Genomic DNA, 13,864 nt, shown 5'->3' on the forward strand with positions numbered 1-13,864 from the left:
CACTATTCAGTCTTATTCTTTTGAGATGTTAAATCATCCCCTGTGATACAGGCTTTCCTGAACCAGAGTGTTTCCTAAAAGAAAATACTGGGTGCAGTGTCATTTAAAAAATGGTTGCTAATCCAGAGATGGAATTGTTAGAATTTTCTTCCCTTCATCTTCTTGAATAAAAGCCTTCATTGTAAAACCAGCCTTCGACAGGAGAGTTGGAGTCAGGCTATCAACCATGAATAAACCACTGATAGTCAGGAGATGACTAACTTATTAGGCTTCATTTAGCAGCAATGGAAGGATTTATGCAGAAGAAAGGTTTTCACACAGCTCCAATAATGCTTCCTCAGAAAGTGGCATGTAACTTAACAAAAAAGCAAACCAAGCATTTAGCAGTGATCTCAATGTATCCGTGCCTGAACAGTGCTTACATTTTTTAAGGGGTATTATTTTCATGGGTTTTCAGACAAAGCTTTTACAAGTAGATTTATGGAGCATAAAAACACGGGCAAATTGTTCCAGATAATCTTTTCATAGTTTTACCTTCTCCTAGTTTATTCCTTAGACTAATGTTTTCACAGCTGTGCAATCATGGTGGGGTGTTTCTCTAAGACTTGACTGAATTCTGTTTTTATTGCCATACCTTAGCACAGCTTGCATTTAAAGGTATATGTACACAGCCTGGATATCCAGAATAATTTTAAAACAAGCAGCCTAGGTAATGATAGTGGTGTAACAACACCAATTCAAAGCTCAGTGCAGGCAAACTGAGGAGCATTTAATCAACTTCTGGTACTGATTTTGGAGTCTGCATTGGCTGCACCTATAGCAGGATGTTACCTATTCAGTTTAAGGGTAACGTGGCCACATGTCTGTCCATGCCTGCAATTGCATTTGCTTCGTGTACACTACACGAGTCCTTCATTCCCAAAGGCCGGAGGAATTCTTAGTTTCACTGTCAGCCTTAACTCAGGCTGGGATCTGTCTGCCTTAGGCAGCTGAATGATGTGTCAGGCTGAGCTAATTGCCCTCAATGCTGTTTATGAATAGTGGAATAAAAAAAGCTGTTCCAAAGATCAGTGCGTCTCATACTGGAGAAGATGTCTCAGTGAAGTCAGAAGGTTTTTTGCTGTAGGAGTGCCTGTTCCTCTACACTAACTATAAAGAAAGTCTAGTGTGATTAACAGATATGGATGTCAGAGTTTTAGACATTTGAAGGGAGTGAGAAATATCACACAAAGGGTCTATAGTACGGGTCCACGTCTGCTGTTCACATTACTGACCATGCCACTTGGCTTCATAAAGTAGCTTATGCCAAGTATCTGTTTGCATCCAAATCATTACATTTGCTCTAGTGAACACTGAGGGAATGTCTACTCTGGCCAGAATTCAACCCAATTAAAACTTAAAAAGCTTATTGAATATATTAACTGAAAATATTCTTCTTTAAAGTATACAGTTGTAGTAATTTGACCCTGGCTGGACGACAGGTGCCCTCCAAATCTACTCTGTCACTCCCCCACCTCAGCTGGATGGGGACGGAAAATATAATGAAAGGCTCGTGAGTCAAGACAGGGACAGGGAGAGATCATTCACTGATTACTGCCATGGGCAAAACAGGCTCGACTTGGGAAAATTAGTTTAATTTCTTACCAATCAAATCAGAGTAGGGTAATGAGAAATAAAGCCAAATCTTTAAAAACACCTTCCCCCACCTCTTCCTTCTTCCCAGGCTTAACTTCACTCCCCGTTTTCTCTCCCCCCTCCCCACCAGCGGCGCAGGGGACGGGGAATGGGGCTGCGGTCAGTCCATCACACGCTGTCTCTGGGGCAGGAGGCTCCTCACACTCTGCCCTGCTCCAGCCTGGGGTCCCTCCCACAGGGGACAGTCCTCCACGAACTTCTCCAGTGTGAGTCCTTCCCATGGGCTGTTGTTTTCACAGACTGCTCCAGGGTCACAAGCCCTGCCAGCAGCCCTGCTCCAGCTGGGCTCCTCTCTCCACGGGTCCACAGGTCCTGCCAGGACCCTGCTCCAGCATGGGCTTCCCATGGGTCACAGCCTCCTTTGGGCATCCCCCTGCTCCAGCGTGGGGTCCCCCGTGGGCTGCAGGTGGCTATCTGCTCCACCGTTAACCTCCATGGGCTGCAGGGGCACAGCCTGGCCCACCATGGCCTTCACCAGGGGCTGCAGGGGAACCCCTGCTCCGGCGCCTGGAGCACCTCCTGCCCCTCCTGCCCCGGCCTGGCTGGCTGCAGCGCTGTTGCTCTCACCTGTTCTCACTCCTCTCTTTGGCTGCAGCTGCCGTTGCCTGTGTTTTTCCCCCCTTCTGAAACGTGCTGTCAGAGGGGAGCTGCCACAGTTACTGATGAGCTCGGCCTTGGCCAGTGGTGGGTCCATCTTGGAGCCAGCCAGCATTGGCTCCATCGGACATGGATTGGATTTTTTTCTTTAGTTTCACCAAATAAAAATCATGATCTTTTTTTAAATGCTCCCTGAAGAAAATATGTAGGTCTACAGATTTTCGAAGCCAACTTTCAGGTGGTCTTTCCATAATACAGAACCAAGGGGAGATAACTTACAGTAGGCATTGATACTACTGCTTAATATTATCAAATATATTGGGGGGGACGGGGGGAATCCCTTATTCAAGAGGTACTAGAATCACTTAGAACATCCTTTCTGGAGTTCATAGGAAGTGTACCAAGGGAAAAAAAAATTAAAAAATGCTGAGTTTTAGTATTTGTTGAGGATCACATGTTTTAAATTCTGCCCTGTTTTCGTCAGCAATACATGTAATGGTATCTGTAGTGTGACATGATTTCTCTGTTGAGGCCCCGTGCTTCATCTGTTCTTGCATCACAGGAAATATTTTCCTGGCTATCTTTATGAGCTGATGGGTGGTGGCTGTTTAATTTTATGGAAGGATACAATGTTTCATGAGAGAACCTCATTGAGTCAATATGATTCTGAAGCAGTAAAGCAAAAGCCAAAAGGGCAACGCTCCCAGTAGATTCAGATTATGCCATGCTCTATGGCCCCGTTATTTTCAACACAGCATGCAAAAGCAGCTGTATCTGCAGCTGAACCGCTGGGATACACAGTGTCATTAATGCAGTTTCACCAGTTCTTTTTCTGTAGCCATTCTTATATGCCCTGTTTTTTTCTCCAGATCATCACAGTGTGTGCATGTCAATATGAATAAATCAGTAGAGATACAGACTTATAACATTATCTGCTTATAAATCATGCATACCAGAATATTAATCACACCCACTCCCTGAGCAGAGGAACAAGTTTAATCACCTTTTATCTGGTTGGTGTCTGTCACAGGTTGATTACTCACAAGTGTGTGGCAGGTAACCTGTGCCACAGCAGCGGAGCAGGGTTGCTTCTCCAAGGCACACATGATTACTCATAAAGATTGCATAAATCCTATGTCCATGCTGACCCCTCCACTTAAAGCCATTTCACAGAGTACACACAAGCTGCATTCATTTAATGCAATGCTATTTAGTGAAAGCTAAGAAAACTAGGGAATGATACTTTAACTTGCAAGTCAGCAGGGTTTTCATGGATACCTCAGTAGCAACAGAAAATAGGAACACTTTGGCTCTTACAGGCAAATGGCAGTATCCCTTTAGCCACCGAGAGAAGTTAGGAAGAAGACTGTCACGGCAAGATACAGTATATTTTGAGACATGATAGTTTTATGCCCAGTAGCCAAACCTTTCTAATTATTCTACTTTCTTTTCCTAAAGGATCATACCTAATTCCCTCTTCTGCAATTGAACCAACCAGTTGTGCAAACCTGGGAAGCCTTTGCCAAGGTAAGAAGTCCAGGTCATTTTCACAGTTTCATCTTTGGTAAACCTTTACCATGGGGTTTTCATTCCCTTTCTTTTTTGTTATTGTTTCTAAAAGGGTGAACTGCAATAAAAAATAGCAAGGAAAGGAATTCTTTAGTCTCATCAAGTGTGTGGGTGTCCTGTACGTACAATATGTGGAAAAAATGTGATCACTCCCTTGATAATACATTTTCCAAATAGTCTTCATTATATCAAAACTGAATTAATTGAGTGCTTTCATTTCTTTCTCCATTTCTTCTCCTCCTGCACATTTTGACGGTAAAATATTAATCAGGGTAAGAAGTGGATGCATCTGTAAACAAAAAATGAGCAGATGTAAATAAAGGAACTGACTATTCATATTTTTTTTCCCAATAAGCTATAGGTACTTGTGACAGTAGCAGGTAAAAATTTAACATCAAACTGCAAAATCCAGAAGCTATTGGCTAATGAAATACTTGTTACATCATTTACCAATGGTTTATTATTGTAAAAATCACCCCAGACAAGAATTCATTAGGTGTCTTTAAAGATCAGCTCAGTTGAATGCAAGGAATAGGTAAACCCTAAAGAATTTCATGCCATGTGAATTGGACATGCAAGGACAGTTAATTCTTTCTGCTCTGCTTAGAGGCTGAAGTTCTATAAAAATGTTCAACATGAACAACATCAGCCCATTTCCAAGACCTTCATGAACACAGACCTGCTTATGAGGTGGAATGCCATGTTAAACTTCAATCACAGCAGCAGCAGCTGCACCCAAAATGTCTAGCTCTGTAACCCTTTTCAGGCTGAACAGCGGAAGAAGGAGACAGAAGAGAATGAAGTATAAAAGGGGATGAGAAAGTCACAGAACTCTTTCAAAACCAGCATTTAGAAGTAAATCAGACTTGGTTTAAAAATAAAAAGGAAAGTGCACTCAGCTTGGGAAGCCACTAAGAGACCTATGTCAGTCTTCAGTATACTTCTCCAAGATTTTCCTGAGTTAAATTTAATTCAGGTTCTTGGAGCATATTCTACTGGTCTTCACAGGGAAGGTAAAATGCCAATTATGTCTGTAATCAGATTTCAAACAGTAATTTTCAGGCATCATATTCACAAAGCACAATATGATCTAAATACTGCTACTTGAATACCTTAGGTAAATGTCACAGCAACAGTTATTCAGTATTAGGCTTTTTATATGTAAAGGTTAATATAGCCACCATATAAAGAACTTTGTGTATTCTCTTGGAAGAACTCTGAGCATTTCCCTCTATCAAAATGGCATGTTGTGAAAGGACAGAGAATATCTTTCATTAGGTCAGCTAATATGGCTGCAGAAATGGACACACTTTCAGTGATACAAGCCTGCCTTTCTGAAAGCCTCAGCCTTTTTCCAGCTGTATTAACTTGTCTAGTAGAAGATAATGCCTCTAATAAAAGATGCTACCTTTCAAACTTGCCTCTCTTAACTTCTTAGACCAGGGGTCCTCTAATTATGGCCTGCGGGCTGGATATGGCCCCCCAGGGTTCTCAGTCTGGCCCCCGGTATTTATAGAACACACATGGCGGGGGGAACCAAGCAGCCGCAGATGACTGCCTGCCACTTCATCCGCGCGCCGGCCCCCTGTTTAAAAAGTTCGAGGACCCCTGTCTTAGACCATCGCATCTTCAATAAAGACTACGAATACCTGCATGAAGATAACACTCTTTCCTTCTCTGCAAAGTGTTTGGTAAAGTGTCACTGGTGTTCTGTGTTTGTCACTTTGGAAGTGGCGGATGAGATTTACCCTGTTCATCATCAGTATCATTATTGTCATAATAATGAAAATCATAAAAAGTCATCTGTCTATTTCTGTCAGCACTGCAGATTTATTTTAAACTGAGAGGCCAGTTTATATTCCTGTTTTGTTTGTTTGTTGTGTGTTGTGCAAGAGCACCAGTAACACAGTTTGTGGATGCCAGATTATGTCAGCTACATCTGATGAAAGATCTGTTTTCTCCATTATGCTTAGCAAATATTTTCATTCATTGGAAGATGCCTTCTTTAACAGCATTGGCTGGAAGATACAATCAGTAAGAAGCCTTGTCTACCTGTCAGACAATATAGCCCTAAAGTTTCATATAAAAGCAGCTTTTTTTGTATAATAAGGTTCACTTTATACACTCACTTTCCCAGTTAGAACCTGGCTGCTGCAGTGTCCAACTCTTCCTTCTCTTTTCCCAAGTTTCTTGTTTCACTGAAACCTGAACATAAACCTGCTCCCGAAGATGAAACCTGAGTTTATGACTTTCAGACTCAAAAATGTTAGCTAAAACAACCTCACAAAAAATCCAAAGTGCAATTTCTGCCTAAAATACAGTCATTTAACCTTTCCAGGTTGGTTCTTGCTCAAAATCTTCAAAACTTGTGCAACGCTGTGAGATTATACTTCAGTAACCTTCAGATTGTTCAAAGAGTTTTCAGGAAAAAGAAATCTGTCAGAATATGCATTTGCATTCCCTGGGAGTTACTAAATAAAATCAAATTATTTTCCAAACTATTATTTGAAAATTCGATGTCATGATCTTTGAATTCCTCTAGCATGTGTACCCTCCCAGTCCGCTGTGGGTGAAATTTGCAGTCTGGGCTCCTCACTGATTTTGAGAAGTGTTCTAGCTGCTTTGTCTGGGAAACATTTGCCAGGGTTCTGGGGAGTGACTCCCATTAGTGCCAGTGGGAACAGTACAGTTGAGATCCTATATGAAGCTTTCAAAATATATATTCCACTTCAATTATTCTGGGTCTGATTTCAGTTCAGTGGAGTTAATTAGATTCTTACATGGGTGTTTTAGTTTCACATTTGTGTGTCATCTTCAGTCCCTGAGTAGGGACAATTATTCTTTCCACAAGCAATATTCTAAGTGCATGCCTCTTAGAACTTATAAGATCTACTTTCTGGTCTTTGCACAACTGTTTGGATCTGAAGCTCTCATAAGAGGATTTTGAGTTTATGAAAGTACAGGACTGATCTTGCAAACCTTACACTGGCAAAACTCCCACTGAAGTCAGTGAAAGTGAAGATTGCAGGACTGGGATCTCAGTTCATATCCATTCATCTTCGTGCAGAAAAAATAATGTGTTTATTTAACATTTATGGCATTGTGTGCAGATGGTTTCATTTTACATTGCCATGCATTGTTCCCATTTTGTCTTACCTTATTAACATTCATGTTTCATTCAAGTTCACCTCTTTCTCGTCTTTATTACCAGCTACTGTAAATGCTACTACTCCTACACCACCCACTGTCTCCACTAACATGCCCGATACTAATAGAAACGATAAGCCAAACAATGGTAAGAAATCCTGTGTTACATTTTTCCTTGTACTGTGTCTAGAGAAAATTTATTGTATTTTGAGGTGTTTTTTTCATACTATCATAATGTCAAGGGTCATGTCTCAGGTCTGATCTCATTTACATGTAAATAAATCAGGAGTAGCTTCACTGGACCATGTAAAAATGGTGTAAATGAGAACAGAACAAAATGTGGTGTTTATTTGTATCATGTTTACCTGGCTCTTGTACAAAAGGGACTCCCTTTGTGTCATACTTTGTGTTTACCCATGCAAATAACAAGGGAAGGGAGAGGGATTTTTAAAACGGGTCTGAAAAGAACCATCCTACTGAAATGTTTTAAGTCTGCACATTATGAGGCATAATCTAGCTCCTGCTTGTGCAACCAGGATGGTAGTATGCTGGGATTGTCTGTTCCTCACTAGTCAGGCACAGGAGCCAAGTGGAATCGTTCCTATGGAGCAAAGCCACTTCCACTGAGTCAACAGGAATCTTTCCACTGACTTCAAGAAGAGCTGGATCAGACTTTACTAGGGAAAATGTTGACAGTATCAGATATCATTCACTTTTCATTTAGAAAGATTAAGGGAAAAAATAAGGTAGTAAATGAGCCTATTATTAGCACAGGAAAAAAGCAGGGATTTCTTTTAAGGTTTTCTCAAATTCTATGATATCACTGTCTCCTAGACACTGAGCATCATTTTGTGAGGCACTGTTAAAATACTTCTTAATTTGTTAAAGATCATTGTTAAACATTATTAACCACACAGAGATACATTTCTACAATTTTCATCTAAGGCTTAAAGATATTTTTTTTAAAGATTTATTTTTTCAGTGTACTCCACAGAAATAAATTAGAACCTGGGGGGGGTTGTGATTTGTTTTTCTTTCTTCTCCTCCCCACCCTCCCACCCCACCCCCCACCCCAAACGCATCAGTTGCTACTGTAGGTTTTAAAGTTGCTGGAGTATTTTTTCTCTTGGCAAATAATTTCTTGTACATTGGCAATCATGCAGTACAGTAGACAGTGTGAAAGAATTTATCTGAATTAAGCCTGTTTGAATTTACTAAGCTGTTGAAGTAAGAAGAAAATACTGAAAATTTCTTTCAAACTGTGCTTTTTTCTTTTTGTGGAGCCACTCACTCTATGTTCACCATCAGTAGTTAAGTCTGATTTTCGTAACTACAGAAGGAACTGAATGCCGTAATGTTATTATGAATAAAAACTGGACGATTAAGTCCCTTCTTTGGCTTTGAAACTCCCAAGAGATAGTAGAAGTACTAAGAAAAATAACACAAATTAATTTACAGTAGAAGAAAATTAAACTCAGCTAACTGGCATAATTTTCCAGTCTTGGTAAGTTGATTTTTACACTAAGAGCAGGCAGGAACAGACAGTTAAGTTGCATATATTTTCTTTAATCCATTAACTCTGTGGCTTGCTACACACAGACCTGCAGGAATTCAGACTTCCTGCTACAGTTATCTTCCGAATGAAGAGAAGTTTACCTGAATCCTCCCATTCACGACCACAGAGGCAGCAAGAATCTAAGATAAAAGGGGTCAAAACCATAGGAATTATCTCAACCCCAATTATTTGGCCAGTGAAACAAAGGCCTCTCCATTTCAGTAAAAACTCAGCAGATGAGAACCCAGAGAGAAAACACATGTACAGCTTGTTTCTTCCAACTTTGTCCACATCAGATGCTTCTGAGGAGACCAGCAACAATACCTTGGCTGCTTTTACAGAAAAAAATGACCTAGATAATACTGTCACAAATCAGTTACCAAATGAAAATATTTCAAATTATTCTAGAAGTTCATTTCGTGGCACTTTTGATACAGCAGATGCTGGTACAAAGCCTTCTGAGAATGCAGCAGTTCCTCTTCTTCAAAGCAGAAGTCCTAATGCAGAGAGAGCCTGGACTTTGGCAGATAGGCTAGATCATTCTGAGTCAGTGTTCCACTCTCCTGTTAGCAGCAGCAGCAATGCTTACGGACACAAAAAAGAAACTGTGTGGATTTCATCCTCCAACAGCAGCACAACCAATTTCATGCATGTAGGCAATGTCTTGGAGCATGTGAGTTTGTGGAATAAGACAGTATTTAATTATCATACCACCTCTGACATTCAAGAAGACAGACATTCTAGGTTAACTATATCACCTATAAAGGAGAAATCGTCATTCCAAAAAAGTAAGCTAGATTTTCTAAACTTCACACCTGAAAGGTTTAACCTGGAAATGATAGAGAGCAATGCTGATAGGAAGACGTTTTCTCTGTTAGCAGCAAGCAGTGAATTTCCATTTAGAAAATCTATGCACCTTAAGGAAAATCACTCAGGAGGCATTACAAATCTAACCTCCGTGGAGACTCCACATGCAAACCCAACAACTTTTCTTCAAAACATTAAAAAATCATACACAAGATTTATGCCTGATGTCCAACAGACAGATTCAGTCCTAGAACACGGTAGGGAGCTACTAACATTTTCAGCACTTTTGGTAGGAAGAGGCTGGACAAGCTCAGCATTTAACCACATTGTAACGACCCTGCCTGTTTATCAACAATCATTGACTGACCTATATTTGGAAAGCGACAGCATATTTATATCCAGTAGCGACTATTGGTCTCATTATTTAAAACATTCAGGATATTTTCAAAAGCCAAGTGAGACCCTAAGAAACGGAGTGCTGGAGAACAATTTAGATGCATTTCCTGATAGTAATGAAAATGAAGAGTCAGCTTTTTCCGTATTAGAGCCAGAGAATAGAGTTGGCAACTCCTGGGACTCAGGTTACTTGGATTTTCCAACAAAATATGTAGGTATTTCCCCTTCTTTAACAGCAAGTTTCTGGACTGTTTCCTATCATTTGAAAGAAGTATCTCAAGTATTTTCTGGGGAGCCATCAGAAAATTGGTGGCTTTCATTTAATAAACTGCTTTCTTCCCCAACAGAGGGATTGCCATCCATTAGTTCACTTGCTAAGTCTGACAGTATCTCTGAACAAACATCTGCCATTAGATTATTAGATCACAGAGCTGAAGAAATGAACTTCTTTAGTCATGCATCAACTTTAGAAACACAAATCTTTAGTTCATTTATGCCAGGACTTTCGAAGAGAATTTCAGAAAGTGGTGGCAGGACAATATCACAGTTGCAGTCAGCAGTGAACTTTGCAAACCTAACCATGTCTTTGAACAGTCAATTTTATTTTGATTTTCCTTTCCCTTCCCTGGAAGCATCTTTGAGTCAACCCTTTTTACAGGTACAGGTAAGTCCCTTTGATAAAGTACTTGAAAAGTCCACAGAAAAATTAATGATATTTGATAGTTTGCACATACAAATCAGAACTGACATAACTGATCAAACCAACACGACCCTCCTAAGCAACAGGCAGCAGCTTGTGTCTGTCCTTCCAACACATTCAGGAACCCAGACTTCATGCTCAAGGGATAGCCAAGCTGCTTTCTTGATCAATACACCAATTAAGAGTACAGTAAACAGTACAAGAACACACAGATCACCACAGTCTCAACGTCTTTCAGCAAATGATACTGTAACAAATAATATTGATAAAGCAAGAAGTAAAGTTCAAATAGATGCAGGTGTTTTTTTAAAAAACATAAGTTTGATGAGTTCTGACTTCCTTCCAATGACATTGTCTTTGGAATTAAGGCACGTTCTTCAGTCAGACTCAAAAGTCAGAATCAGCGTACCTCCTAACAGCTACTCCACACCTCCACTCCCACAAAGTCTTCAGAACCATCTTGATACAATTTTTCCAAGCCTGATCCCTCAGTGGGATGTAGCAGAGTTAAGCTTGCCAACCACAGTAACACGAAGAAGACATCTAACTTTTTTAGGACAAAACTCCGCTGAAAATCAAGGGGACAGTCTGAGATACTCTCTACGGGCAGTAGAACAAGAAATCATTGGTGATGATGAAGACATAAGGAATTCTGCTGTTCTGACATCAACAAACATATTGAGGCTTTCCAAATGGGCTTCAGAAGAGAAGGTGTATGGATCCTTTAACAAGCACAGAGAAGGAACGTCTTCTCTGAATATTGTTAGTCCTCATGCCTTGGATTTTGAAAATGCTGATTATGGACATTTTGCAAATCTCTCTTCTATTTTGGAGACATCAAGAACTGCAATAATGAAAGATGTGATACCTTTGCCACCATCATACAGTGGAGTTATTATTCAGCACAAAGAGACCATCTTGAAGGGCACTCTGATGACACCTGCAGCAGCAATCCATCACTATTCCATGCAGTCCCAAATGCCAGTTTCTTCTGTAATGTACCATCAGTCATCAGCTTCATCACATCTTCATTCCTTGGCCAATTTACCATCTGGAACAAGACAAAATACCACCTCTTACCCACCACTAAAACAACTTACTAGCTCTCCTGCTGTCTTTTTATCTTGTTTATGTTACACCTTCACTGAGCTGGGCTGCCTGTGTCAACCTGAGGTCAACTACAGTATGTCAAGCCGTTAAGTTAGATGTAGAAAAAACCCAGATCATCTTATCTATTAGATATTCAGTTGGTAGACTGAATGTAGAAGTAGCTAGCTTTCATCCTTTAGATATAGATCCATTTAGCATACAAAAAGATTTTTGAATACTAATTCAAGTACAGTAGAAGGGAATTTGTAACATCTTAGTGACAGTAAATGTCAATAACGTGATTTCTAATTTTTGTGTGCTTCTCTAAGACAGCTCTCATGAGACTGTGAGGATAATATATTGGGTTGCCATGTATTTTGATAGATTTTTATGCCATTTTATTGTCTGAGGTTGTATGAATGTTTTTCATTTACAGTATTCATATATTTTTGAGGATTTATGTTCAAAAAGCAAAGATTTTCCAAAAGAAACTTTTGAATAATTTGCCTAACAGAATTAAAAGAAAACAAACCTGGTATTTCATTGATCATTATATTTTTGTAGTTGGTGGTGGGTGTGGGGAGAATTGTTTTTCCAGGTTCTCTTTTCCTCTTTTTTCAAATTGTCTTTGGCTACTTTTCATCAATTTTCTGCCCATAAAAATATTTTTTTTTCATTCAGCGTTTTGAGGTGGGATTTCCACTGTTTAATTTGGAGGGTGAGAAATCATCTTTAGTTTTCACTATCTGCCACTGCAGTCTCCTGAGAGTCTTTAAAAATGTAGATTAGTTTTTTGTTCTTGTTCTTTTTTCACCTCATTAAAACATGCTTTGGGTCACCATCTGGTGGAGATCTTGAAGCTGTTAACTAGTTTGTAGTTACTATGTTTGATTTTAAAAATAATTTGCATATTCCTATATTAAGGTGATTTTATCCATATAAATAATTACATAAATAAGGTTAAAATTATATATATAGGATTATATATTAATGTGTGAGAATATATATAATGCACACTTTCTGTATGTGTGTGTGTAGCACGTATAAAAGGTACATTATACATATAAGATTTAATATATGTATATACAGGGATATATACAAATAAATGAGATCCAGCTCTCACAAGTGTTTTCAACTTGAGCAAAGTCCAATTTTCTACTTCCAAAGGCTTTTTTTTTCTCTTTTAATTGAAACTATCACAGTAATAATAAGAAACTAAAATACATTTTCGGATTAAACTGCACACAAATTTGTGTGTCTGCTAAGTTAGGGGAAGAAAAAACAAAAATAAATCAAAAACCAAGCAAGTTCATTCTACCCATATCTAAAATCTAATCATAGCTTACCAAAGAAGGTAACTGGTAAACCATCTTCCTGTAAGACATTCATTTTTTAGGATTTTATTGCAGAGGAATTTTCATACTAATCTCAGTGACCATATGATCAATTCCATAATGAGAAGAAAGAGCAATACTCAGGCTAGCTCATGAATAGGATAGTAACTAATATGCACAATTAAATTGGAAAATACTGACTTCAAAATTTTTCCAGATACTTGATTATCTGTGAAGTTATAAAATAATGAAATTTGCTCCACCTAGAATAAAAAGTCTTTTATTTAGAGTCAGAAAGATAGAGTAATTCCTTTACAATCAAAAAACAGAAAGGGATTTCTGTACAATTGTTGTCATGTACTGTTCTGTCCTATGTAAAGTCTCTGCAAGATTTAGATAAGATTTATACAAATACATGTATCTGTGATCAAGACTCATAACTTCATTTTCTAACAGCCTTGAACCAGGCAACGCCACATGTACATACTCATACAAGTGAATTGATCCAGAAACTCTTAAACCTCCCCCACATCCTGAGAAATTTTATCCAGCTAGAGCATACAGAAGATTTAGTAGCTTAATGAAAAAAAATTAACTTGTGAAAGGTGTAGACTTTTAACACAGAGCATAACTATGAGATCATTTGATGTTATTTACTAGATGTGAAATCTTTTAAAGCTGCCTACGAACTAATGAGCTTAATTCTATGATCTGGCCATCAACCAGGCCTAAGAGCCAAGACTATGTAGTGAAAAGAAGAGCTGGATATCCCTTCTCCCACCTATTTCTGTCCTCATTTATCTTGTTACTTTCAATTGATGAGCCTTATTCGCTCTCACAAAGTTTTTAGTCCAATCTGCATTGGTTGAATTCTGCATTATAACAATATGGCTGAGAGGAGAATTTATCCATGTAACAGACTTCAGTAGTTATGATTATTTTCTAAATTCATGACACTTTCATAATCTTGCTTTT

At 39.0% G+C, this 13,864-nt stretch overlaps 1 protein-coding gene across 8 annotated transcripts in view; it reads left to right on the forward strand.

Moving 5' to 3' along the window:
• The window catches only part of ADGRG6 (adhesion G protein-coupled receptor G6), a 112,757-nt gene that overhangs the window by 51,016 nt on the left and 47,877 nt on the right, over window positions 1-13,864 (forward strand). For 6 of the 8 annotated variants that reach the window (XM_055810344.1, XM_055810345.1, XM_055810346.1 and 3 more), the window contains exons 5-6: window positions 3,751-3,819; window positions 7,073-7,156. In XM_055810344.1, the coding sequence (XP_055666319.1) occupies window positions 3,751-3,819; window positions 7,073-7,156 (153 nt within the window). Of the gene's footprint in view, window positions 1-3,750; window positions 3,820-7,072; window positions 7,157-8,607; window positions 9,352-13,864 lie in introns of all 8 variants that reach the window. The other 2 variants (XM_055810347.1, XM_055810343.1) reach the window with 2 other exon arrangements.

The sequence above is a fragment of the Falco peregrinus genome, chromosome 7, assembly GCF_023634155.1.
Source record: "Falco peregrinus isolate bFalPer1 chromosome 7, bFalPer1.pri, whole genome shotgun sequence".
NCBI classification, from domain to species: Eukaryota; Metazoa; Chordata; class Aves; order Falconiformes; family Falconidae; genus Falco; species Falco peregrinus.